The sequence below is a fragment of the Myotis nattereri genome, assembly GCF_964212035.1.
Source record: "Myotis nattereri genome assembly, chromosome: 8".
Taxonomy (NCBI): Eukaryota; Metazoa; Chordata; class Mammalia; order Chiroptera; family Vespertilionidae; genus Myotis; species Myotis nattereri.
Window position 1 is genome coordinate 84,761,908 of NC_138083.1, and position 27,740 is coordinate 84,789,647.

At 50.0% G+C, this 27,740-nt stretch overlaps 1 protein-coding gene across 1 annotated transcript in view; it reads right to left on the bottom strand.

Annotated features, from left to right (window-relative positions):
• MYO5B (myosin VB) overlaps positions 1-27,740 on the bottom strand; it is a gene marked incomplete at its 5' end in the record, with an annotated part of 193,696 nt that overhangs the window by 92,210 nt on the left and 73,746 nt on the right. The window contains 3 exons of the mRNA XM_081097589.1: positions 13,454-13,598; positions 15,091-15,262; positions 21,217-21,327. Of these exons, the coding sequence (XP_080953715.1) occupies positions 13,454-13,598; positions 15,091-15,262; positions 21,217-21,327 (428 nt within the window). The remainder of the gene's footprint in view (positions 1-13,453; positions 13,599-15,090; positions 15,263-21,216; positions 21,328-27,740) is intronic.

The following is a 27,740-nucleotide window of genomic DNA, read 5'->3' on the forward strand; positions in this document are numbered from 1 at the left end:
AGGCAAACCTGTGGAGTCAGTCAGCAGACCAGTGGTTGCCAGGGGAGAGATGAAGCATAGAGGACGTTCAGGGCTGTGATGACCCACAGTGATGGGCACATGTCATTATGTATGAGACAAATGTATAAGGACATGAACGTACACCAAGCATAAACCCGATGTAAACTGCAGACTTTGGGTGACTATGAGGTGTTAATGTGGGCTGATCAATTGTAACCAACGTACTGTTCGGACAGGGGGATGTGGACACTGAGAGAGGCTATTTGTATGAGGCAGGGGTATGTGGGAACTCTCTGTGCCTCCCTTTCAATCTTGCTGTAAACCTAAAACCACTCAAAAAATTGTCTTAATGTAAAAACAGAGATATGTTGAGGAAGATCTTAACTACTTAGATGGGCCATTCTCTGCATGCTGTAGACCTCGTAAAAACGTCTGAAGACACATTTGAAATCCAAACATGTCAATGTAAAGATACTGTTTGAATTGGATGAATAGTCCATTATGGAATGCTTTACCCAGATTATAATAGCTAACTCATACAGCACCTTCCGCATGCCAGGCATTTTCCATGTGCCCAACAACAGAGTCACAGACCAGTCCTAGGAATGAGGTCCTATTGTGATCATTCCCACATGACAGGTGAGGAGACAGACACAGAGAGTGTAGGTGCCCTGTCTGAGGCCACACAGCTAGGCAGTGGCAGCACGAGACCCAGCCTCTGGCAGCTGGCTCCAGCATCCGTGCTCCGGACCACTGCACCGCTCGGCCGCCTCTGAGATGAGGAGGTTGTCATGGTAACCCAGCATCCTAACACAACCGTGTTAGAGTGTAACCATTTCAACTACCACCCTCAGGCTAATACATGGTGTATTTCACAAGCAGTTTTAAAGAATCACAAGGAAAGAAGGGAGGGAGGGAAGCAGACAGACAGATAACCCAAACGAATGAAAGAGGCAGCGCACTTCTCTCCGAGGGAGCTCAGATGAAGATCTATCCCCCCGTCTCTGGGATCGCCCAGCCTGCACTGTTGCACTTCACTTGTCTAAAGTAAGAATAATGTGAGACCGTGTTACACTCCAGAGCCATTTATTCTCTACTTGGGAGAGAAGACAGTAAATCAAACACAAACACAACAGACCTCCACATCAAGCCTGGCTGGCGTGTGAGAAATGAAAAGTTCCTAAACACACTTTTAAAATACACTATTATCCTTTTTGTAAATTTATTGTTGGCAGTATTACAGATGTCCCCCATTTCCCACCCTCTTTGTCCTCCTCCACCCAGCCCCGCCCCACCCCAGGCCTCCCTCCCCAAGTTAGTGGAGGAATTCCAACCTATTACACAACACGAAGTGGTAGAAGTCACAGTTTTTCTTAATATTTTCCTCTATGACGTTTAAAAGGTGGGCCGAAGGGTTGTTATTAAACTACAAATGACAGGACACAAACTAACCAGGGCTCGAGTCTGCCTCCACTGCCCTTCTGCTGGCTTTCAGATCGTCCCAGAATCCACCCACACCCCTTTCTTGTGTCGGCCACTCTGGATCTAGCCTCTCACTCAAGCCCATGTGTTCTTGGTCCAGGCTGTTAGGGACCAGCGTTCAAGCTAGCCACGTCTTTGACAAATGGCCTCACAAACTAGTCATCCATCACTTAGTCTGAGAAATCCGTCGTTAGGTGACACCACTGGGAATACTAAAAAAGGAATCCCTATCAGAAAAGATTTGACCTCGAAAGCCTCCCAGTTCCACGTGAGGGAATCTTAGTCGTTCTAGGCGTTTCATGAACACATACCCTGCGAAATAAAGCAAGGGGCTCTACCAATACAAGGACGTCAAATGAACGGAACTGTCAAAATAACAATCGCACGCAAACGGGAAAAGAAATCTCGGCGTTGGACCGCTGAGCTAGAGTTCATTCACATGAACTCCAATCATGACGGGTCAGTCTGGGCAATGACATAAGGAATAAAACTTCAGGGGCCCAGGGACCCAGTGGGGAAGCAGAACAAACCAGAGAGGGAATCCAGGGTGGGGAAAAGCAGGCTTACAGTGTGAGTACGCAAAACACAACTTATTCTTGTATTCGTATTCATTAATTATAGTCTTATTTTCCAAATGACCAATTATACAGCTACTTTTACCCCACCCTCTAGATCCTCAATATCCTAAATAAAGATTGGTACTAGAAATTTAAACTAAATTCAGCTAGACTCTCACTAGTTCCTACACCTATATTCGTCTGTTCTCAATACCCTCTCAGCACACGTGACGTGGGGCACAGCTGTTATTAGCTGGCAAGGGTGACTAGTCAGAGAAGTTGCTGGGTGCGGGGGCTTCCCCCTGCTCTTTCTCGCCCTGCCGCTAGGTGTAAGGCACTTTCTGAAAAGACATCCCATCACTCTAAGGACTCTTGGTATTGCTTTTCTCAAGAAGTTAATTCCCCTTTTAACTACAAAGGACATCTTTCCTAAGCAGGCTATTGATCCTGCAGCGTTGTGCTCTCTGGTTCTGGGAATAGAGGGGACTGAATTAATTTCTGTCATCTTTTGGCCGTACCTGCCCCTCCTCTGGCTTCCCACACCATCGATCCCCAGGCAGGCTCAGAAAGCATTTGGTTTTAAATGCGCCCCCTGCGGTCCTACAGGAGGCAGACAAGGGCTCTCTCCAGGACGGGCCCGCTAGCCACAGGCTTCCTCACAGAAGAGGCCCTCGCTTCCCAAGGCCCTGCTCCTGGCAAAGACCAGGTGCATTTCCTGGGTCACACGGGTGGTTTCTGGAAGTTCTCTCTCTGCCTCACACAGACAGCATCTGGGAGTGAATACGTATCAGCACCTGAGCCCCATCGGATGAGCTCAGCCCCTGCGTGGAGCCTGGACGTGGGCAGCCAGGGTTGAGAATCATCTACTGACACTGAAGGAACTCCCCGTCTAAACACGCCTTCAACTTCCGGGCTTCTTTCCTTGATCAAAACCTCTCTCTGCTCCTCACTGGTTTCTGCATCGGACAATGAGTGATTTTAAACATAATAGAGTCGATGCTATGTTCCCTCCAGATAGACTGGCAACCATCTCCCAGCCTCTGTAATTCTCCTCTCACACAAAGACCTGTAAAACAGCCGGGGGAACCTGCCAGCCACGTGAAGCTGCCTTCCTTACACATTCGCTTGCCCCGGACTGTCCTCAGAGGGCGAGTACAGGGACCCCACTCTGTGTTGGGTTCTTCTTCCAGCACATCTTTCTTTCTTCCCTTCCTTCTTTTCTTTCTTTCTTTCTTTCCTTTATTTATTTATTTTTTAAATATTCTTTTTTTTATTTTATTGAATTTTTTACAGAGAGGAAGGGAGAGGGATAGAGAGCCAGAAACATTGATGAGAGAGAAATATCGATTAGCTGCCTCCTTCACACCTCCCACTGGGGATGTGCCCACAACCAAGGTACATGCCCTTGACTGGAATCGAACCTGGGACCCTTCAGTCCGCAGGCCGACGCTCCATCCACTGAGCCAAACCGGTTAGGGCCCAGCACATCGTTCTTGGGGGCCCTGTGAATCCGTGATAAACATCACCTATGACTCACCATCAGTGTTACCACTCCCCCCACCACGGTATCAGACACTTAACTGAACAGGGGCTCTGTACCAGTCCTCATCCTGAGCATTTTCATTCATCAGCTCACTGAATTCTAACCATCTGACGAGTCAGACTGTATCTGCCCCATTTCACAGTTGCAGACGCTGGTGCAGAGTGGGGTTGACCTCTGGAACTTGCCAAGGTCACGGAGCCGTGTCCTGAGAACCCAGGCTGTCCTGTCCCTGGGCACCAACCCGCCCCATCTCCTCGCATCCTCCTTCCCCACTAAACTTAGGCACCATGTCGGACCGTTCGCAGCCCCTGTCTTCCAGCGTCTAAATATAAACACACGCAGTTAAAACAGGAAGAGTGGCTAAGGTAGCGTGAAAGGCGCGACTCCGATGTAACCAGAAATGCCAGCTCACCCTGCCAGGCTTCACATTTTATTAGCTTTTTCCACTGAAAATTACTTCAGACACCTTGAAAAACGAAACCTTACTCACATGTCACCATCGCTGTGAATTCCAAACGAAACCCACGTGGGGTGACAAGTCTGACTCTGACATCAGCGCATGCGTACGGGGAACGGCGGGTGGTCCCCTGGGCACTGCCCAGCGCGGGCTCTCCGCCTGGCGCCTCGCGCACTTGAACCTGTTTATCTCTTACCATAACCCAAGGAGGGAAGGGGGTACATGCATCCTCGTTTCATTTGAGGACATGGAGGTGTCTTCAGTGAAAGAATTTGACCAGGGGGGAACGGGAAGGAAGCGGTGGGGCTGGAGTCTGTGCAGGCCACCTCCTCAGAAAGGGCACCCCGAAAACCATGGCTGACAACCCAGTGCGCACGGGTTTCAACAAGGCTGCACAATACAGGCAAGTGCCTGACTACGTTTTTAGTTCTATCAGGTTAACCCAGGGGTGGGCAAACTTTTTGACTCGAGGGCCACAATGGGTTCTTAAACTGGACCGGAGGGCCGGAACAAAAGCATGGATGGAGTGTTTGTGTGAACTAATATAAATTCAAAGTAAATAAACATCATTACATAAAAGGGTACGGTCTTTTTTTTCAATAGTTTAATTCATTTCAAAGGGGCCGGATCCGGCCCGCGGGCCGTAGTTTGCCCACGGCTGGGTTAAGCTGTCAGTACCTGGGGAAAGAACTGTGCTGACATGTTACCACAATCCATCCAGACGAACACTTCTTCATGGATAAGGAGACAGGCAACAGATTTGTTAAATGTGCATGAGTAACGATTGTTAAAAGTGCAAACTGCATCAAACCGGGGGGACCTGATACATCAGATACAAAACTCAGGACTCAAAAAGATACACTTGCCGCCCTGATGGAACAGAGGGACAAAGGGTGAGATTTAACGCCGATACCTGTCAGTCCCGCCCAGCACAGAAAGAAATCCATGTGCCAGCGCAGAAGGAGGGCGATACGTCTTAAAGCAGCTCGAATTTACAGCGACAGAACGCAGATCAGCGGTTACCTGGTGCGGGGTGGGGGGCGGGGGATTTCAGAGAAACAGGGAAACTTGGGGGCGTTCATGAAATGTTCACTTCCTGCGCTGTGCGGGGTTCTCACAGGTGTGTACATACAGCAAAGCGTGTCCAGTTGTATGTGCCATCTAATGCGTGTCCGTGCAGTTTAAACACGCACAGTTGATTGCTGGTATATTAAACCTCATTAAAGTTCCAGTAAATAGTTCTTGTGCATTTGGGGGTGGGGGTGAGGGGAGTAGAAATTTAATAGCTTGCAAATTTGGTAAAGCCAACAATATGAAATGACTGCCAGAAATCAGTGCAATTATAGGCTCTGCTCACAGAAGTCCTGCATGAGAACGTCACTCTTCACCTCACCTGGCAGACCTATGTGCGGAGACCCCCAGAATCAGAGAGAAAGACCAGCTGGTCCCAGGGTGACCGCATGGGACAGGTCTGAAAACCCCACCCAGAAGGAGGGCAGCCAGGATGCTGAGCCCAGCGCTGGGGAGAGGAGGACCCACGCCGGCGAGGCCGCCGTGTGTGAGAAGATGCCCAGGGCCCAGGGTCTGTACGGGTGCGTCAGGCGGGGCACAGACCCGCGGGTGAGAGCAAGCGGAGACCTCACAGAGCACCTGTAACAGAGAAGCTCCCGACCATGGAAGCTGCTAAAAAGGGAACCCATTTGCAGGAGTTACCTGTCCTGGGGATGGCCAGGCAGCCCCCAAAGGACCAGTGGCCAGGGCGCGGTCTCCCCGCATTCTTACGGCGCACCCAACCTCTACCAGGGGACTGCAGGCTTCCTCCTTCCCAACAGGCTGTGGCTCCCCAGGTACGAGAGAGTCACTGAATACACTGAAGCCTCCTCCATCCTGTGACTGCGCTGCGGGCCTCACACCGCGCTGGGTGCACTGCAGAGAAGCAATTCTTAGCAACATTCATGACCTCTGCAGTGTCAGAGAGGTTAGACCAGCGGTTCTCAACCTGTGGGTCGCGACCCCTTTGGCGGTCGAACGACCCTTTCACAGGGGTCGCCTAAGACCATCCTGCATATCAGATATTTACATGACGATTCATAACAGTAGCAACATTACAGTTATGAAGTAGCAACGAAAATAATGTTATGGTTGGGTCACAACAGGAGGAACTGTATTTAAAGGGCCAGAAGGTTGAGAACTACTGGGTTAGACCAAGGCCATGGTCCAGGCCTATTCCTTTCTGACCTCACAGTTTTAAAGGATGACAACATATATGTATCAGTGTCTTTTAACATAGGGATGCCATGAGTGACATTCACTGCACAATTAAACAACTTTCCGCTACACTCAGAAAATTAAACGATGAAACTAGAATTTTAGCCCTGGACAGTGTGGCTCAGTGGATAGAGTGCTGGCCTTTGACCAAAGGGTCAAGCATTTGATTCCCGGTCAGGGGTGCATACCTGGGTTTTGGGTTCGATCCCTGGCCCTGGTCGGGGTGTGTGCCAGAGGCAACCAATCGATGTGTTTCTGTCACATGGATGTTTCTCTTTTTCTCTCCCTCTCATTCCCTCCCTTCCTTTCCAATCTAAGAATCAATGAAAAATATATCCTCAGGTGAGAATTAACAAACAAACAAAAACCCCAAAACTAGAATTTTAAACATAATGCGTAGAAATATAGAGAATGCTCTATAAAGGATCTAAGAGCTTATAAAGGATCAAAATGACGCCATAGTCCTCAGCACTAGGGGGCCCCTGAGGAGGGTGACGGGTGAGTGCTGGCACGGCAGGGCGAGAGGGCAGGGGGAGGAGAGCGAGGTGGGCAGGGACCAGGAGGCACAGGTGGTGAGCACAGTGAGCCAGCACCCCTGGGAGCCACTCGGGACAGGTTGTAGGAATGAGAGATGAGAGAGACCATGTCAGAGCGGAAATGAGAGGCCGTTCCCATGTACAGATATCTCAAGCATCTCCTGTCCCGCGTCCTAAAGCAACCTGGTCCTGACATGAAATCACAATGAACAGAAAGGAAAACAGAACTTCACCCGAAAGTCAGGGATGACTGAAGCCATGGTTTCAGACTCGACTGTAAACATTCAGCAAATCGCTGCTCCCCGATTCCTGACCTCGCCAGTGATCCTATCGTTCAGCCAATGACACCCCATGGAGCAACTGGCTTTAACATTCGCCCTAAACTTTCACTGTGCGCCAGGCTTTCCTCCCTCATGTGAAGAGAGTAAATGGATGAAGATGGAATCAGACTGTCTGCTGAGAAGCAACACTGCCTCCTTCAGTGGCTGCTGCCAGGTCCAGATCGTCTTCCCGAGAACAGCGTGACCCAGGGTCCTCGGGGCACCGTGCGGCCAGTAGCAGACCTTTCCCCTCGGTGGTGGAAAGTGTCTCAGATTCCACGGTGAGGCTAGAGTGTTGGTGCATTTTTCTAGCCTCGCGGGTGGGACCAAGCCATCTTACTGGGCTGGCCAGGTCTGGTTCCTTTTGTGAGCTGTTTGTTTTTCTTGAAAGAGGGTGAGGATGCTGCAAAGCAAATTTATTTACTCAGGCAGTCAAGGTAATTGCACACACACATTTCCATCTGGCTCTGCTGTGCTGCAAAGCTGTGACTAATAGTGGAAGATGGGGCTGTGGTTGCCTGGGAAACGGGGGAGGGGATGCAGCTAGGCACACCTGGGGCAATGGGCCCGCAGGTGACAGAAAGACCTGTGTGGGTGGCCGTTCCTGGGAATGGGGAGGGGCAACCGGAGGGAAAGCCTGTGGGGAGGGGGTGTAATTCATGAACCCCGGTTGGGTCCCCACAAGTGTGTAGTTTGGAGAGAATTTGAAGGCCTTCCGGAGAGCAGCATGGAAACGAGATTCATAGCGGGAAAGGGGCTCCCCAAAACACTAGAAGCATTTCACTTGCAAACTCAGGCGGAAGAGAGTCTGAGGCTGAGGGAATGAGTGGAAGAGAGGGGCCGGCCTCTGTTGCCATTGACAACCCGAAGGCGAGCCTGGAGAATTGTTCGACATCCTTGAGTCTCTATCCTCACCTGTAGGGTGGGGCTAACCAACCTCACCTGGTGGTTTTAAAAACTAAAAGCACTAACTAGTGCTGAGCCTTCCTACTCTTCCCGGAACGCCAATCAGGTGCCCCGGGTACAGTGCTGGTGCTACAGGCACGGAACATCCCACGCACCACCTGGCTCCAAGCTTGATCCCTCACTCCCTCTCATTCATCACACAGACCTTGTCTACAACAGACGAGGTGTTTCCTCAAGCATCTATGCTTCTCCTGAGATGTCCTCATCCTGTAAACCAGTGGTTCTCCACCTTGGCTGCACATTAGAATCACCTGGGAATCTTTTTAAAATCCTGATTTCTGGGCCTCATCCTCCAGAATTTCTGTTTCTTTGTTATGGGGTAGGGCCACAACATTAGTAACAAAGAAACAGAATTTCCGGAGGATGAGGCTCAGAAATCAGGATTTTAAAGATTCCCAGGTGATTCTAATGTGCAGCCAAGGTGGAGAACCAGTGATGTTTCCACTCCTCCCGGCCAGCGTTTCCCAACGAGTGCTGCAGGGAACATCCGCCCCTGGAGATGATCCCTGGACACAGTTTGTGTAGAAATATGATCTGCAAACCCGGCACAATGCACCCGCTCCTTGGAGACTCAGACCGCACGTCCACACGCCTGCTTGGAGAGGCCCTGCCTGAAGGAAGATGTTTCATCTGACTAACCCAGGGTCTCCTGAACTCGTTTGACCATCTTTGTACCCTGTTAACAGGACATACTTTTCTCCCAAAATTCACCCCACCCTTCACAGGCCTCCACAGTCTGGCCACCGGGTCTCTCACTGCACGGCCAGGACTCTTCGACAGACCCGCTCCCCTCGGAGTTAAGCTCCCCTGGGTGCTGTCCCCTGACCATGCCCTTCTGGGCATAATAGCTTCTTTGGGCTCTAATTCACAGAACACACACTTCTCCCATTTTAAAGCATGCAACTCAAAGGGTGTTTGCACATTTGCAGAGCTGCGCAGCCATCACCACAATCAGTTTTAGAACCCTTTCATCATCCCCTTCCCTCCAAAAACAACATGTCCATAAGCGATCGCTCAAACCTCCAGCCTAGGCAGCCACTAGTCCACCTTCTGTCTGTGTAGATTTGCTTGTTCTGTACATTTCCTATCCATGGAATCTTACCAGACAGGGGGTGGACAAAAGTAGGCTTACAGTTGTAAACTGTACAAATACTACAATAATGAAAAAAATAATACCAAGAATAAACTGTACTCACAACTGTACCCTACTTTTGGGGTATTCACAACTGTACCCTACTTTTGCCCACACCTGTAAGTGTTCTTTTGTGTCTGGTCTCTTTCACTTAGCACAGTGTTTCTTTCCAAGGTCCGTCCATGGGAAGCACGTACCAGCACTGTGTTCTTTTTTTATAGCCAAGTAATATTCCACTGCATGAGCACACCATACGTTGTTTATGCATTCAACACTTGGATATTTAGATTGTTCTCACCTTTTAGTTACTGTGAATAATGTGCTAGGAATATCTGTGAATAAGTTTTTGCCCGAACATATGTTTTCATTTCTCTTGGGTACATATTTAAGCGTGGAATTGCTGGGTCGTGTGGTGGAAATATGTTTAATCTTTTGAAGAGCTGCCAGGCTACTTTACAAAGCGGCTGCACCACTCTGCACTTCCACGGGCCAGTGTGTGAGCTTTCTGATGTGTCTGCATCCTTGCCAGCACTTGTTTTTCTCTCTTTTCCATGACAGACATCCCAGTAAACACAAAGCGGTCTGGCCATGCCTTCTGATCCTGATGCCAGGGTCACGACCACTCTTCCACCTACGCCTTCTTCTCCCTCTATGCTTCTAACCAATTCGCCGAGGTCCAGCTTAATGCCTACAGTTTTCTTGGACCATCTGTGACAGTCACATCTCCAAACTCAATTCAAACGACCCGGGGCCTGGCTTCTATGTACAATCCCTGCAGGTCCAGCTTCTGGGCCTACTCACGTTTTCTCTCTCCAGCCAGACTGCGAGCTCCTTAAGACGTGGGAGGGTCTTACGTTTCCCAGTGTTCATTCAGTCTCAGTAAGGCGCCTACCAGGTGACTGATGCTTCACAAGGGTTCACTGATAGCAGTTTATGTAGGAGCCGAGGCTGGAGGTAGGGCAGGTAAAAATGAGGGAGAGAGCGTTTCGGATCTCAGACTGGGAGGGAGGAGCAGAGTCCAGAGCCAAGCAGGGGAGGTCAGCCTCCTGTCTCACAAGGAACTATGTACAGGGTCTTATGCAAAGGACAGATTCACGGATTTGATGTTTCCTTCTTCTTCGCTATGGATACCATTTTCTTCTCGTCTAGACTTGGTGAGTTCAACAGGGATATGGACAGTGAGCACATCCTCCTATGACATGCCCTCTTCCTTGCCTCCAGCACAGTGGGACCTATGTGAACTCTCAGGATGGGGAGGAAGGCCTGTATCCCCTTGAGCTCCAGAGTCCCACCCCACCACACCCACATTCAGATGGAGAGTCCCCTGTGAGCATATTGAGAAAGAAAAGCCAGTCCCCAGTGAATCAAGAGAAAGAATTGCTGAGTCCAAGGCCAATTGAGTTATAGCCTCCAGAGACAGGAAATCATTAGCTTTTGTTTCTCACACCCTTTATTTCACCCAGCTGTTCCAGAGGCTCAGATTCAAAGTGCACTGTGCTGGGCTCTGGCTACTCAAATCACATAATTATTTCAATAACTACTGATGAGTCAGGAAGAGCACAACACAGTCGGCAAGTCCTGCTAAATGAATGTGGCCTAATATTCGACATTGACAGAGAAGGCCCATGCTGGAAATGCAGCAAGAACTTTCCCTGCATCTGAGTGGTGGTCTCCTCTTTCTTTGCACAGCAAGGATTCTCCTAAAGGCATCTCTCAGATCAATAACAGAAGCCCTGGGCTGCTGACAACAGAACATTCAAAAATAGCTCTCTCCTGTGGCCACGTGTGCTGGCCTTACACTTCTAATGTACATTCGTGAGCAAAAACTGCTCAAGAATTTCAGCAAAATTATTTGGCTACACCCTGGGACCCAGCAGGTAAAATGAGTATAAACTTTAAAACCTTAAAGAAAACCCATAAGGAGCAAACCCTGCTCCAACTTTAACGTTCAAACCCCTTAATCATCAACACATTGCCCTAAGCAAGACCGGATCACCACCACCCTGGATGCCAACGCCCCCTTCCTTCTAATGGGTGTGAATAAGGACCCAAAAAAGTGAAGTAGCCCAAGTGTAGAGTAACCATGGCCCCAGCTTCACGCATGGAAGGGAAGAATGGGGCCATCTAGTCAAGAGGACCTATGATGTGAATAAAGCTGGAGGTACAGAGATTCTCAAAGCTATAGGGGAATCTCAAGAGGTCTTTGATGAAGAAAGGCAACTTCTGATACATCTAAGTGCAACTGGCTAAGAAATGAGGATGGGTTGAAAAGCAATCAAATATCGATAGCATCCATGAGAGGACAAGTCTCAGAGAGCTGCCAGAGCGTTAGCATGGTAGAAAGTCATGAGAACCAAGCCACACTCGCCTTCTGTTTCAGATAAAAAACCACCGTAAAGGAGGGGAGATAGTTGTCTTCACAAGAAGCAAATGCAGACTCAGCTTCAGTGATTCTCCCAAAGCACAGAAGCCCGTCCAGACCCCGGGTCTCCCGCCGCTGTGCCACACACTTGACCTCCAACAGTAAAACACGGGCTGGGCTGTGGGCTACAACACACTAAGACTCGTTCTTCTCTCCGCAGGCTCTGACCTTGAACCAACCTTTCCGTTAGGAGGCGTGCGTCAGTAGGTTACACCAAGCTAAGTGGCTCCTAGTCAAGCCCTGATAGCACATTCGTATGCTTCTCATGGTATTCAAGGGGCCAACAGTTGCAACCGTTTTAGCTCCACAGTCTCTTACCACATTGTGGAGAAATGAAATAGTTACAGATCATTGTATTTATTAAATTGTTTAGTTCCCTAATCACAGCTTATTTTGAATATGGTCACTGTATAACTATAATAAAGCCAACTTTTTATACACTAATCTTCACAGTCAGCAATAAAACATTACAAATCAGTAAGAAAGCCTATGAAACAATCTCCCCTCATGGGAACTTTCATTAGGATGAAAACTATACTTGAAAACCCGCTGGATAAACAGACCACCTTAAATGGGATTCTCCTGTCACGCCTCTCCCTAAATTAGCCTAAGCAAACCCCCAGCTCCCTCCCAAGATCTTGCCTATGAATGCTGCTGGCTCCACGGGTATTCTCCAGAGGTGGAAAGGAAGATTTGGCTGAAAGGATACATCATTTTAGTGTTAACTGGAATATGCATTTCCACTGAAATTCCAATAAAACTGTCTTTCCCTACATTATGCCTGAAGAGTTCAAAGACCAACACTGTGGTAGTGAATTTTGTGTGTCAACTTGGCTAGGGCATGGTACCCAGGCATTTGGTCAAACACTAGTCCAGATACTGCTGTGAAGGGATTTTTTTAGATGAGATTAACATTTAAATCAGTAGACTTTGAGTAAAGCAGATTTCCTTCCATAATGTGGGCGAGCCTCATCCAATCAGTTGAAGGTCATATGAGAAAAAATTTCACCTCTTCCAAAGAGAGAACTCTGCCGGTAGATTGCCTTCAGTCTCAAAATGCAACATCAACTCTTTTCTCTAACCTGCAAGCCTTGAGCCAATTCCTTGACATAAAAATCCTCACTCTCTCTCCATGCACACACAATTCACATTGGTTCTGTTTCCCTAGAGAACCCTAACAACAACCACCTAGCCCATCTTTTGAGGAAATAACCTGCACCTATCCTTCAAAGACGGGGGGGGGGGGGGAGAGCAAAAGTGAGGTCTACTTAAATGGCTAAACAGAACTCCACTTCCAGGTGAAAAACCCAAAACCACTATGCATGACTATTAATTTGAAATTTCTATTTCAGCCCCAAATGCTTGTCATCTCAAGAATTTGCCAAAAGTCCTGGTTCCTTTGAGAGAGGCCTCAGTGAGATCTGTCAAGGGAATGGTGATGCTATAACAGGGATGCTGTAACAGGGATCACACCAGGAGCGGAGGAGAGAGGGCCAAAGGGAAATCAAAGAGACGAAATGCCAGGCATTTACTGCATTGCTCAATGAGATCAGTCTCAGGAGCCACCGCTCTCCAAGCCGAGGTTCGGGCTCACAAGAATACAATGAAGACATGAGGAGACATGGTAAGAAGCAGGACCTGGGCTGGTTTTGTTTCGAAGATGTTTCCTCAGCTCTGGAACCACCCTTCCCAGCCTTGAGCTAAAGCAGCAAAGTCTGCCCCCACCTCCCCAGCGACCCAGAAAGACTTCTGGGCTGAGGTGGCTCTTACCTGGCCATCTGCTTGTAGGCTTCTTCTGCCACAGCAAAGATGTGGGGGTCCATATCACCCATGTTTTGGCCGCTGTAGGCATAGATGACATCTTGTCCATAGATTGGCAGCTGCTCATAAGGATTAATGGCAACAAGCACAATACCTGCAAACAGGCAGAGCAATCAGATTCCGGAGCACAAGGGCCCCCAGCACCAGCTCATGAAGGCCCCTGCTCATAGGGTAACAGAATGGTCCTAATCAATCACTCGACTAAGTCAAGACACAAGTGTGTATTTACCAGGCACTGGCTAGCAGAGTTGTATAAAACCCGAACTCATGTGTATTCAGCTCAGATTCTGGTATGATACCCCGAGGTCACACATTGTCCTAAAATGACTCAGCTCCCTCCAGGGCAGAAATGAGTGCCTCTTACTGAGTTGAATTCTGTGCTGCACCAGCCACTCTCACAGCCAAAGCATCTGGGTAGATACGTACAGACACCAGGACCTCTCTTAGAGGGGATGCTTTTAAAAAGCGAAGCTGATCAAAGAACTTACATGCACATGTGCAGAGCCCAAGGACACAATAGTGTAGCGAAGGCCTGGGGTGGGGCAGGGGCTGGGTGGAGGGGGGGAAAGAAGAGGGTAGAAAGGGGGATGTCTGTAATACTGTCAATAATTTCAATAATAAAAATAAAAAGTGAAGCTGATGGTCATTTGTCATGTTCTCCTAAAAGGGGAGATTTTAAAAATCTTGTTGATAAGAACACTTATGGAAGGCTCTAGTAATGGATGGTTTCTTTCAAATAAACTCCCACTTGCAATTCGGATGAAGGAGCTTTTGCAAAACTACCTCACAAGTGCCGAAATAAACCTGCTATTCGCTACTTCTCAAAGCTGGCAGGAAAGCTCACTCTAACTTAGAAGCTAAGGGATCGATTCCAGACCAACGTGGAATATCAGGGTGAGCAGGTCCCTCGTGCCCTACGGCCCCACCCATGATCACAGACACCAGGCTCTCAGCCCCACGAGGCAGCTCTCAGCCTGACGCCTCAGCCTCCTAAAATAAAACGTCCCTCCAGCAACAGCTTACAGGGCTCCTGTTTCCACCACACCACTGAACGATACTCTGCAAAGAGGAACCAACATTTAGAATGGGAAACTGAGAAATTTCTAGAAAAACAAGTATGAGAGAATTCCAGAGCTTTTAGGTGGAAGCATTTGTCATGGCTTCTGTTTATTTACTTGACCAATGTTCGTCGTGCACCATGTTGGTACCTGGGCCAGCGAAAAAGGTGGTCCTTTCACCAAATAAGCCAGGTATAGACACGGGAGTGCACTCGGTGGTGAGAGAGACGCCCGAGCTAGGACAACGTTCTCCTAAGACTCCAGGCTGTGCCCAAGCCAGTCAAGCCACACAGTGTGGGCCCTGCTCCCTGGGAGAGCTGGGTTAACACAGGTCACCCCACAGAGAAGTCAGGCAGCCGAATGAAGCCCCATCCACTGTCTGCAAACCTTCACAGGGTCTCAGATGGGAGGTGCTTATTATACAAATGAGAGTGAAAGCAGGATTCTTAACCACTGGAGTTTCACACGGAAAATCTGAAGGTTGTAAGCAGGTTCAAAGGCATGCGCCCAAGAGACGCCCCCACTTACCACAGTACGTGTAGATATGGTTGGACTCCAGGAAACGGACCTTTAAGTTATGCAAAACGGCAGGCTCGTGGAGATAGCTGAGGGCAGTGAGGTCATTCTCTCCCACCAAGATATCTGGGTTCCGCAGGAAGGGCAGCTGCTTGCTTTGGGCATCGATGGGGTATTCCTGAATCTAAATGTAAGAACAGACGCAAAAAGGCAGGGTGATGAAGCATGCAGCCTGCATTCCATTCCTGTCTTGCTGGCTGGGACCACTATCCTAGGGTGATTACAAGTGATGAAGATAAATAACATGTTTTAAAGAAAGGCACACTGAACAAAATACCTGTGTTGGACAAGACACCAGCCCAGGTGGAAAATCTGCTGATAACATAATCCCAGGGTATCAGGTAAGAGACCCAATGACATAAGAAATTCAGGAAGCACAACCAGATGGAGTAAAGCACTCTGCTTCTCAAAGGAAAAAATACTTACTGGGCCTTTAATTCTGGTTGCAATAGGAAGACTGCTGTCTCTCCCACCCAGGAAACCTTTGGTTGCCCTATTGCATGCTGGTGTCTCTTTATTCTCTCTCCCATCAACCAACACATTCACTGTTTACTTAGATTACCTTGCAACTGACACACTGCCCTCCGTAAGTGTCTGCAAGATGTACATATATTTTCTACAACCTAACTGCAAGCTACTCTAGGGCAATCATTGCACTTTGACCTGAAGTATAATAGGAGCTTGAGTGTGTGTGTGTTTGTGTGTGTGTGTGTGTAAAATCAGGAAGTGTGAGTACACATCTTAAGTTCAAATCTCAAGTGCAGGGTGTACCCTTGTGCTCTTAGCACATGGACTACATAAGTTGACTGACAGGATATAATTATAACTTTGATTACATGTGCACCAATATATACATGTAATTACTAAAAAATGGTGGTGGTGTTTTTAAACATTGAAACAGGAAGAATTTGACTACTGTTTTATCTAAGTGTACGTTTCTTATAAGGCTCTTAAGAATCATCTGAGAGCTTATAAAAACAGTTTCCCAAATACAACTTACGTTCAGGAATTCTGGGTGGGGCCCAGGAAGCTGAATTTTTAAAAATCCCCAAATAGTTCGAATACAGGTGGTTCATTATTTTAAGAATCACTATTCTGTACAAGCCTTTCATGACATTCTATGGACATAGCCTCAAGTTGCTGAGATAACAGTCAAATTCTGAGAGAATATACAGATCAATGCCCCCTCCTATCCCACTCTTAGAGGGGCTTGGATCACCAGATCCTAAGGTATATTAATAAAGCCCACAATTGAAGTGCTATCATACTAGCACTAATATAGGCAAATGAGTGAAATGGAATAGCAGATCCGGAAATAAATGCAAGCACTTATGGAAAATTTGTTCATGATAGCATCAAAATTGCAAATAAATGATTAAAAGGACTTTTTCAAATAAGAGTAGTAAACTAGCAGCCACTGAGGGAAAATATTGGGCCAGCGTTCTAGTCTCACTCCCTTACGCCAAAATAAATTTCAGAGAGAACACATGAAAATTAAAAACCAAAAAGAAAAACAAACCAATAAGAAAATATGGGCAAATATCTGTAAAAGTTTTAGAAGGAATTGCAACTTTTAAAGATCAATGCAAAAGCTAGACTATAATTTGACTATAATATAGAACTTTAAAGCCATCATAAAACACTCCATATGCAGAATAAAATGGGAGAAGGGGTCAGCAATTCTGCATTATATGACAAAATTAATACTCCTAAAATCCAAAATGTTTTAGGAAACCAGAGAGAAAACCAACACCCCAACAGAAAATTGTGCATAGAATACAACACACACACACACAGTACTGCCCCCCCTCCCCCGGCAAATGTATACACACTTTAATAGCTGATAACTCACTTAATTTTCACTCCTTTTCAGGTTTAACTGATTTGAAATAATGGGTGACGCCAGACTAAGCTTTGAACAAAGAAAATTTATCCACTAGACTTTTTTTATGGGGATACATAAAAGATAAAGTTTACAGCACAAAACCAGCAACAGTTGACAAATTGAGGGTGCACAAATACCAAATGAAATGATTCTTGATGTTTGCGATTCTGTTGCTTCATGTTATCGGCAGTGCCTGGACCAGAACGGTTATCAGTTTGAAAACAGGCATTGACAAAAAAAAAAAAATGCTCATTTGTATAGATTCTCCTAAATTTTGAAAATAAACACTGACTTTATAAGCATTCAAAGTGTGTATACATTTTTTTGGGACACCCAATAGATATTAATCAAGGCTCCTTTCTGCCGGGGTTCTTGTCCCGGCATCAAGAAGGGTTCAGGAATCTGGAGAAGGCTGTGGGTAGATGCTAAATAGGAATCCAGAGACTAATAGAGTCTGGAGACGAAATATAATTTTGAAAGGCATTGGGGGTCAGAGGAGCTCAGCTAAAGGAGCTAAGATCTAAGGTCTTAAGTCTAAGGACTTAGGTTCTCTCCATCCCCAGGACCTCATGCTTTTTATTAACACAACTTGTCCTGAGGCGAAGCAGAGATATACACTTCAAAGGGTCAGAGTTTGGTACAGATCCATTGTCAGAATGCGGGAATTAGCCTACGGCTGTTCAGGTGTTTGGCCAGTAGGAGGCAATAACACGTAGATTAAGATGCCCTTTAACTGTCTGGCAGCCAAGAATCCATTTAATGTATCCTATTCAGGTTTGGGGAAATGCCTTTAGCCATTCCCAATGGGTGACTACATGTGTGACTCAACCTTGTTGAGTCCCCAAGTCTCATCAACCTTTTGATGAAACTCTTGAAATGATGACCTGCTGGAATTGGTCTCCGGCACCTTTCTTTCTGGGCAAAGCTCCTTTACTTATATCAACCTTACTCCACACAGGAGACAAGTAAACACTATATGAACATGATGCAGACAAAACTTCCAAAAGGCGGGAAACTAGGGGAAATGAAGGCTTGATCTTTATCTCAATAAATTCTAGAGGGGCTGGCCCCCTTCACCTCCTGCTGAGCAGTGGTACCCCTGGGACCCTAAGCAGACCTCCCTGAGCCACTGCAGAGTTCCCAATGGACCATTCCTTCCCCACCCTGCTCCCCGCTAGGAGCACATCTGCTCCCCAACTCCTCCCACCCCATTCCCCCACCACCCGTGGGGAAGAGGCACAGGGAACAGCCAATAGCAGAGCCCCAGAGGTCACCCAGCCAACTCCAGCTTTCAGATTCGAAAGCCGGGCCCTGAGCCCAGAGCCTGTAAACCATGAAGCAGAAATGCGGGCATCCCATCTTTTGTCAGATGAATCTCCCCTCAAAATAGTCTCCAGCAAGTATGCAGAGGGACACATATATGCATGAAAACACGGCCCACAAATAAGCAAGTGGTATTGGTTACAGGAAAATTGATAAGGAGCAAAAATGCCCAGAGCAGCAGAAAAGGGGCTGAAGTGCAAGCTCAGCATGCAAAGCCACAGACTCCCGGGCCTGCGCACACCGCACACCGAGGGGGCAGCGGGGCCTGAGACGCAGCGGATCTTTTTCTTTAACAGGAATTTGATTCTAACGCTGCCACAAGTGTCGAGCATGGACCACTAACAAGGTTTTATTCGAAATCTAAGTGTTTATGTGATCAGGGATCATGAACTTTTTGGCACAAAAGACTGCACTACCTAATAACTGGGCCTTTGGAGGTGGGAAAAAAGACTGGATGTTAACAACACATCACAAAATTAATGCTCAGCCACCCACTTGGAATGGACCCCAGCCTCCGCCCGAGACCAGGATCATGAACGCAGCAGGGAACAGGCCGATGACAGACATGCACCTGGAGACGGACGGTGGTGATGGCTGCACTGCAATGTCAACGCCCTTGGTGCACTGACCTGGGCGCTTAGACACGGCTGGGATATGCCAAGACCTGGGGAGAGCACGTCCCCCTTTTTAAAGTTCATGTGTTCCCGTCTTTCTCTCACTAAGTCTGCGCCCTTGCATACAGGGGGTCCTCGCCATCCAGGTGGCTGTTGGATAGTGGATACAGAATTGAAATGCAAAACCATGGAAACGGGGAAGTTATTCGGCCACCAGAGGGCAGAGCCCGGCAGTTTGTAGGGGGCTGGGGCAGGAGAGAGAAGGCCTGCTGGGCAGAGTTCCACTCCCCTCCTGGCAAAGAATGAGGAAGCTACACTTATCTCCACGCTATGCATTCACGGAGCCGCGAGAGCCAGTTCTAAAACAGAGTCCTGTGCTAAGGGCAGCACACCTCGAGGCTGTGCAGCTGGGGAGAGAAAGAGAAGACACTGTCCACGCAGGGCAGGACCCGCTCGCAGCTGGGGAGGCACACATCGGCTCGGTTTTGGCCACGCGGATCACTCCTCACTACCTCCGGACAACTCTTTCAAAACACCCACCCACTGAAAAGATCAACTGAAATGGAATCTGTTGGCGAGGACAAACCATTCGAGTGGGTGAACTAATTTCACTTTTGTCTCGGGCGGGGCGTGGGGTGGGAAGTGTTCAACGTGGTAAACACGGTTCCATCTGCTGGGAATTTTGTTTCTCGCTTCCAAACGAAGGGGAGGCTGGCAGAGCCGCCTGCCGGGAAGGGAAGGGAGCGTGCACACCTCGGAGACAGCATCTCCCACAAACTCCCTGGTCCAGCTTCACGAGGCACGTGCTCAGGTGGGTACAAATCCAAGTGAGTGGGGGAAAGACGGTCACGCTTCCCACTAACCAACGAGTTAATCACCAACCTCAGCAGATGCCATGTCAGCAAAGCCCAAGACACGGGCCATTTCTCAAGGGGGGTCATTAACGAACTAGAAAGACAAGACCAAAATGCTTGAAAGAAGGAAAAACAGTGAAAGGGAATGGTCAAGGGCTAAGGACGGGCACAAAATTGGTGCTCCTGCAGCTCAGACGGAGGCAAATACCCCTCCCGCCGTCCTCCAAGCAATGCCTGCTCCGCAGCCCCTCACACTCAACCCCCGTCCCGCCACCTCACTCAAAACCTGCTTCCTCCCAGGCTCCCCCACTGCAGACCTTGCACGGTGACCTCTGCCTGCACCCTCCCCACCACTGGCCCCTTCTCACTGGTCCCACCAGGAGCACTGGCCCTTCCTTCCCTTCAGCACACCTAAGGGACACGGGGAGGCCTCTGGGCTTTGGCACACACACCTGCCTGGGCCCACGGCACCTGAATCGTCAATGGCTGGCTCCCCCCCACTCCTCCCTCAACATCCCCACTCAGCAGGCTCGCCCCTTTAGGTTCCCTCCCACACCTCGCCCACCTGCCTCTGTGACTCCTGCCACTTGGCCACACCGTGTGCTCATGCTCACTGTGGCCTCGGGCACTGAGCTGCTCCCCCGAAGGGCAGGCCTACAACCACTCCCCCATGCACCCCCGAACCCAGCACAGCGCGAGCTTTCAAATAGTTGTGAAACGCACACATACAGAGGCGGCTGGTCACAAAGGCCCATGGAAAGAGAAACTGAAGCAGACGCAGGAGAGCAGGACGTCACGGTTACTACCTGTCTTCCTTCCAGCGAAGCCACCCGAAAGCCAGCTCATGAGAAAGAAATCTCACTGCACAGCTAACACATGTTGAGTGCCCGGGCTCCAGGCTCCACCCCGGGTCACACTGTAACTCCTCTCATCCTCAGAGTGGCCGAGGCAAACTACCCCAGATGAAGTAACAGGCACAGAAAGTGCTGATCTGCACCAGGCACAGAGCTAAGGATGGCCACGCCGGGATCCCAACCCAGGCAGGGGCGTCCAGGCCGGTGCTCCCACCACGCACCATGCACTGTCTCCGTGCAGCAGCTACCCCGTCACCTCCCGGGATTGCCTCCCCACGGAGGACACCCCCATTCCCTCCACTCCACTGAGAAGAGTCTGGCCTCGGCCACCAGTGACCTCCCAGCTGCTGACACCTAGGGGCACGTATATTATGTGACATCCACGGAGCAGTTTCACGGTTTGGCACTGCCACACACATTATCATCAACAGCGACAGGAAAGATGCCCAGGGTTCAGAAGCCCCTCCTGCAGGAGAAACCCAAGCCCACAGGTACCGCCCAGTCCTGCTCAGCGGACCCGGCAGGCCCGCCCCTCGACCCGCACTTACAGTGTCATCTTCCAGTCTGAGCTGGAGGCTCCTGTCCCCCTCCTTGTAGTCCCTGGTTAACTCGGCCGGGCGCCACACGTCCTCGGGGTCAGGGATCCAGACCCTGGTGTTCTGAAAGATTCAAACAGAAGGAAGGAACTTAGACACACAAGGCAGCTTCCAGGTTTCTAATCACCGCCGCTGTCTAAGGGGCCCCAGGAGAACCGAAGCCGCAGACACATTTCCCCACTCTCCTTTCAGGACCCACGGAGACCCAGCGCCGTGGTAACAGTGAAACACTCACAGGGAGCAGAGGGCAACCTCTGGGTCTAAGAGGATTTCACACATCAGTGACAGCAGAATTCTACCAGGGAGACTGCAAGCCTGCCTTTGGCTTTGATTTTATCCAGAGGTTTACGCCATCATCTCCAACGGCCGTACAAAATAGCAGTGTGCCGCAAACAACCAAACAACATGTGCAAAACCCAACAAGCTGGCCCCGCAAATCTCCAATCTTCCAGATTCTTGGGACTCTCTGCTCTGATACTCAGAGGAATCAGTGAGGAGAGAGTGGGCATCGTTGGACACCTGGTGTACACATAAAACATACTGTGATAAGCACCCTGTAATCCAATACAAACATGGAGCTCTGTCCTCTGACCTTAAGGCACATGTAACCTAGTTGGGCAAGTAATTCACATAAAAATGTACCCTGAGGGGTGATGTGTCTGTTTCCTCAAGAGAGAGCAGTAGCTCCTCAGTGAGGAAGGGCAAGACGAGAGAGGGGAGGCAACAACAGTTAATGGTGACTTAGAAAGAGAGGAAGTGGACGGCCAAATTCTCCTATAAGTTTTTAAAGGGTGGCGTATAACTGATCTGACTGAGCAAGCTTTAGACTCAACCCAGTGGGCATCTAACATGTGCCCCTCTGTGCCAGCTGCTGCCTCGTCGCCTCCATCTCCACCACAGAGACGCATGTGGCTGCGTGATGACAGCAGCGCGTTGTTTCTCGAGAACAAAGTAAACGCTGTGCTGTGAGAGCACCCATGGGTGACGTCCGCAGGCAGGTCCCCTCGGCTTCCTGTCTCCTCCCTGCCTCCCACCTTCATCCTACTTCATGGACTCTCAGCTTAACGTGCCTACGAATTACTCAGCAGAGTTGTTTACCCAACGTCACGCAGGCCACACTTGATGAGCAATTTACAGGACTTCCAAGGGCAATTCTAACCATAATCAAATTTTGCTTTACGTGCTGCCTTTGCAAACAACCCCCACCGCCTCTTTCCTCCTCCTCCACCCCCACCCCACAAAGATGCATGGGGAACATGATCAGTGCAAGGTAAGCAGCCGAGAGAACCGACTGAGAGAGGGGCGGGGCGGCACCACAGCCCCGGCGAAGACTGGGGGAAGCAAGGCGTGATCTGCACCGTGGAGGTGGAAAGAGCTTGGAGGGGAGGGATTCCCTTGGGGTCATGAAAATGTTTTTAACTAGATAAAGGGGGTGGGTACACAACACTCTTTTAAAGGCCAATGAACTGTTCACTTTAAATAGTCAACTTTGTGTTATGGGAATTTCACCTATTTTTTTTAAATTTTTGTTTTGGCTGCAGACGAAGCCCACGCTCCCTGTACACTGTCTGCGGGCACGGGTTCTCCCTGCTGGTCGCTGGGAAGGCGATGAAATAAAATGTATGCTTCCAGCAGAAAGCCATCCTTTCTGAGAGCCAAGCAGATACGCTCTAGATAAACCAAGGTTCTTTGTTGCCTCTTCACGTTCTCATCGTTGAGGAATTCCTCTGAACAAATCCGACGTCTCGCAGCTTTCCTGGCGGCAGCAGGCTGTAGGGAAGACAAGCTCTCGCACAGCACTCATTCCAGTGCCATCTGTCCCTGCGGGACCTGGCATGGCCTTAAGGGATGGGCATGTTTGCTTTCATCATATCGAAGCAGAGTAACAAGTCAGCTCAGCTCACTTCTTCCCTCTCTGCAGGGCCCACAGAGGCAGCTCTCGGACCCACGGCTGCAGGGACTGGCCACCTGTGGCCACAGTGCTCCACCTTGGAGGCACGTCACATCCCCGGGAGCTGTGCCAGCTTCCCGAGCCAGGCAACCCCTCAGGCCCATGGCATCTGTCTCCGGGTGGGAATCGGGGAGTGTTTTCAAGCTCCCCGATGCATTCAATGTGTGAGCAAGTTTGAGAACCACGGGCCATGTGGTTTGATTGGGTAACTGTGGCTCCCAGGGCACCACGGGCCCTAGAGGCTCCTCCCACCGGCCGGTGGTGGACCGCGAAGTCCAGCCGTGGAGTCTTTCTCCCGAGCTAACGCACTGGCTTCAGAAAGCCCCAGCTGAGATGAGAATTCGACGTCGAGGAGCGGAGAGCACTTCCCCGTGCACGCTAATCACCACGCAGCGGGGTGCGGGGGTGGGGGGGTGATGGAGCGGGTGGGCTCAGGGCCAAGTAGCTGGGTGGGAATTCCATCCCCACCAACACGTGGGCAGGTTGCTGAACGGGTCTGAGCCTCGGTTTCCTCGGCTGTGCCATCGGGTGAAAGGCAGACGCGCACGAGGCTCTGAGAATGAGATGAGACCCCACGCCTCAGAGTACGTGATGCAGCGCGAGCAAGAGTGGCAGAGATGAGCGTCCGGGTCCTGTTCCGCCTGGAAGGCAGGATCCGGACGGGAGCTTGCACAGGATGGAGGGGTGGGAATGGGAAAGTGACCAGCCTCAGGTGTCCCACACGCGGGGCCCCTCTGGACATCCCACAAGTGACAGGGCACAGGTGGCCACGCCTTGCCTCTGACCGGTTCCTGGATGTAGCCTTCTTCCACTCCACCCTGCGAGAAGCGGACTGGCATTTAAGAGCTACCTGCACATCTGAAAAACAGACCAGCAGCCCCGTGTCCCACGCTCGAATAATGAAGATGAAAACTCTGGGAGCAGGGCCCAGCACTGTTTTTTTGTTTGTTTTGTTTTGTCTTATTTTAAGCTTTGCAAGTGAAGGCTGTACCGTCCACGTTGAAGCCACTCTTCCAGAGCCTCAGAGCCACAGGGAAGAGAGCCCTGGGCACCTGCTCCCTGGAATGACGGATGCCCCCTTCATAGCCTTACACTAACGTGAGTAATTTCAGGCACTTTAATCACTCATGTTACTTTTAACACTAAGGTAAGGTAAGCAGGGTTATGGCTAATATTTCAGAGGAAATAACCGTGGGTACAAAGTACTAATTTGCCCAAGTTCACGGTGAAGAGTGAGTTGGGAGCAGGAGCAATATTTCTCCGTCTCCCCCTCATGGAGAAATACTGACTTTCTTATAGCAGCCAAGGGCCACTGCGTATACATTTCACAGAGTACAGTGTCTTGTAATTACACATGAGCAAGCAGTGCCGGTGCCCGCTTAGAATGACACTCCGAGGGAAGCCACCAGGCGGCTCCAGCGTGAATGACTGGGCAGATGGACTTTTGGGTTGCAACGTCCCTTGCCTTGAGGCACGGGAGTCGGGGCAGAGTCCCCTGGGAATGGAAGAGAGGGGACCCCGCAGCTAATCCAGCTGCTGAGTGGGTAACTGCCTGTCCGTTCCCACTGTGTTTGGGGGACAAGGACAGGCCCACCTTGTTCATGGCTGTGCCCTCACACGAACGTGAGGCCAGGGTTTCGCGGGCACTCACCTCTCTGCTCTGTAATTAAAATCCGGGCTCTGAGGGGGTGGGGGGAAAGGGAAGTCTTTTTGATAAAACAGAGGAAACAGTTGATAGCATTTGCTCAGGACATGAGTTTTGTTCTAGAACACAGTGGGAAAGGTGAAAGACCTTGTTGACCAGCTTCCATCGCTCACGGAGCACAGAAGCCACCACATGTCTCCATACGGGACCAGTCTGAGGTCCATCCCAGAGGTTCGGGGAGGGAAGGAGACCTGGAAGGCTCCTCCAGGGGCTCAGACACAGATGACCCCCACAGAACCTGTGCACACGGCCTCCCGGAGCACAGGCCCTCCTCCCTCCCATCTGCTGGGGAGTCAGTCCATCCTCCTCCTGCAGCGGCAGGTCCAGCTTCCTGGTTTCCCTGTTTACGCAGCCATTAAAGGCTTCCTGGACCATAATACCTTCCCTTTTCCCTGAATGCCAGAGGAATTAGATGTCACACTACATTAGAGATGCGTAAGTACACTGTTTATCCAGAACTAAGTCACTGAAAATCCATGAGTAATTTCTGGGCTACTCAGGTGGGTTCCTGAGATCCAACCCAGGTCCCTTCAGAACTTGCTCCTGACTCTACTCCAGGTGAAGTGGAGCTGAAACTTAATGCGGAGACGGGGAGCAAAACTACACAGCCTCCTTAGGTCAAGGAGGATGCAAAAAAAGCAGAGAAGCAAGCTTCGTTCTGTGACGAATGAAATGCATGGCTAAATGGCAACATTGTACTAAAACCCAATGCTTCCTTTTACTTAAACGAAACAAAAGTCAAACATGCCGAAGGCAGGGCCATCTCCATGTCTCTGGCACGGGCCAGCCCACACAATCGTGTCTTTGATATTTGCTACCTTACATACCAGACGCCATGCTAAATGTGTTATATACATCATTATATGCCCCTGTCTTCAAAGGTGTCAGACACATCATGTAATTCATCTGCCGGAAAGGACCTAACTGCTTGGCCAGCACGGGAATCCACAGCACGTGACGGGACCTAACCTCGTCCGGGTCGTCAGGACAGGCGTTGCTGCAAAAGCAAGATTCCAGCTGAGCCTGGATGGACGAGGAGGAGGTGGACACGGCAGGGAGAGAAGAACGGCCTCGGCTGAGAGGGTATCAGTGGGACAAGCCCGGGGCGGGAAGGCGCAGGGCTCACAGAAGAGCTGAAAGCGGCCAGTGTGGGTGGGACAGAGGCGGAGCAAAGGGCTCAGACTGACACAGGCGAGACCTGCAGGGGGTCCCCGGAGCCACGTGGCAGGTGTTTCATGTGACTGCATGGCTGATGGGAATGTCTGCACGGGCTTTAACCACGAGGAGAGACATGGTCCAAACCACACAGTTAAGGGATCGGTACTTTCAGATCAATGGGTGAGGGACAGAAGCCGGTCTCTGGGTTCAGCTAACTCTTCCAATGGGCGTGCTCCAGGCCTCCACCTCTGTCCTCCTGTGCACACGCACACACACACACACCCCACCCCCGAAGCAGGGGGTGTCTCTGTAGTTCTGCCCCGAGTGTTCCTCTGACTGCACCACTAGGTACTTCATCATTCCAGACAGCTAAACGCCATTCCCACGATACATCGTAGTGACACGCTTCCACAGGCCGATCCTCCTCACCCACGTCTCGTTTTATTTCATCCCCAACCAGGTCTCTCTGCTTTTTCCCACGGTACTTTGTCCCCTGGGGCTTATTTGGAGTTTCACAGAGTTAAGCAGAAACACTGACCATGAAGAATGAACGTCGGGTCTGGGTACACTGGCAAACAGGCCCAGGAATAGCGTCTGAGGTTCCAGGGCCTCAGGGAAAAGGGGAAAAAAGGCTCCACAAGCAACACGCACGCTGAGCAGCAGCCACGAACCTGACTGTGACTTTAGAGCTAAGACGTTCAGTGAGCGTCTCCTGCTAAAAGCATCGCTCACCAAAGCCCTTAAAGCTCTGCCTCTGGGTTCCTCCAGGTGCTGAGGATGACTGGGCAGCCATCATCACTAACGCAGCCCGCTGGTGCGGGACGGAATCATTCTTTGGCGAGCTCTCCCCAGCGTTAACATCAAGCAAATGTGCTGTCCGGGAGCCACAGATTTTCTCGGACGATCACGGCTAACGCGTCTTCTTCACGCCAGGTGATCATGTGTTAGCGACCCATTCAGATGTAGGTTTACGCTGAAGTGTCGCTTCAGGTCCTGTTGGAAAGTGGCTCTGTGGTTTGAAAGAACTGCTGACCGACCCTCTAGGTCACTAACCAGGAAAGACTTGGGAGGGTTTTAGAAAAGAGGGAAGGACATGTGGCTGGTGTCGCATGGGCCCTTTAAGGCTCTTTCCTGGAGGATGTGGTGGGAAGGGGAAGGACTCCGCTCAAGGAGACAAGCTAAAGTGAGAGGATGTGGGTTCATCTTCTCAGCCTAGAACTTCCCTCCCCCCAGCAGTTACCGTGAAGACCCCTGGAAGAGGGGGTACAGAATGAGTGGGGGTCCCCTGCACCTCCTGTTGAACTTGTTCACGGCAGGCCCTTGCCGGAGCTCATTTTGGATGTGGAGATGGAGGCCTCTGCTTGCTGCCTCCCCCACTCACCTGAGCAGCATCAGCACCAGGTGAGCGAGCTGCTCTAAAAGGCGTCAGGCTCTCCCTGCTCCTGTTAACACAGGGACCCAGGAGGGGAGGTGGCAAAGGAGGGCTCGGTCTTGCTCGTGCTCTCTTCCTGACCCAGTAAAGCACAGCACGTTCTAGGAAAGATATAACACTTTTTAAAATATATATATTTTATTGATTTCAGACAGGAAGGGAGAGGGAGAGTTAGAAACATCAATGATGAGAGAGAATCACTGATTGACTGCCTCCTGCATACCCTCTCC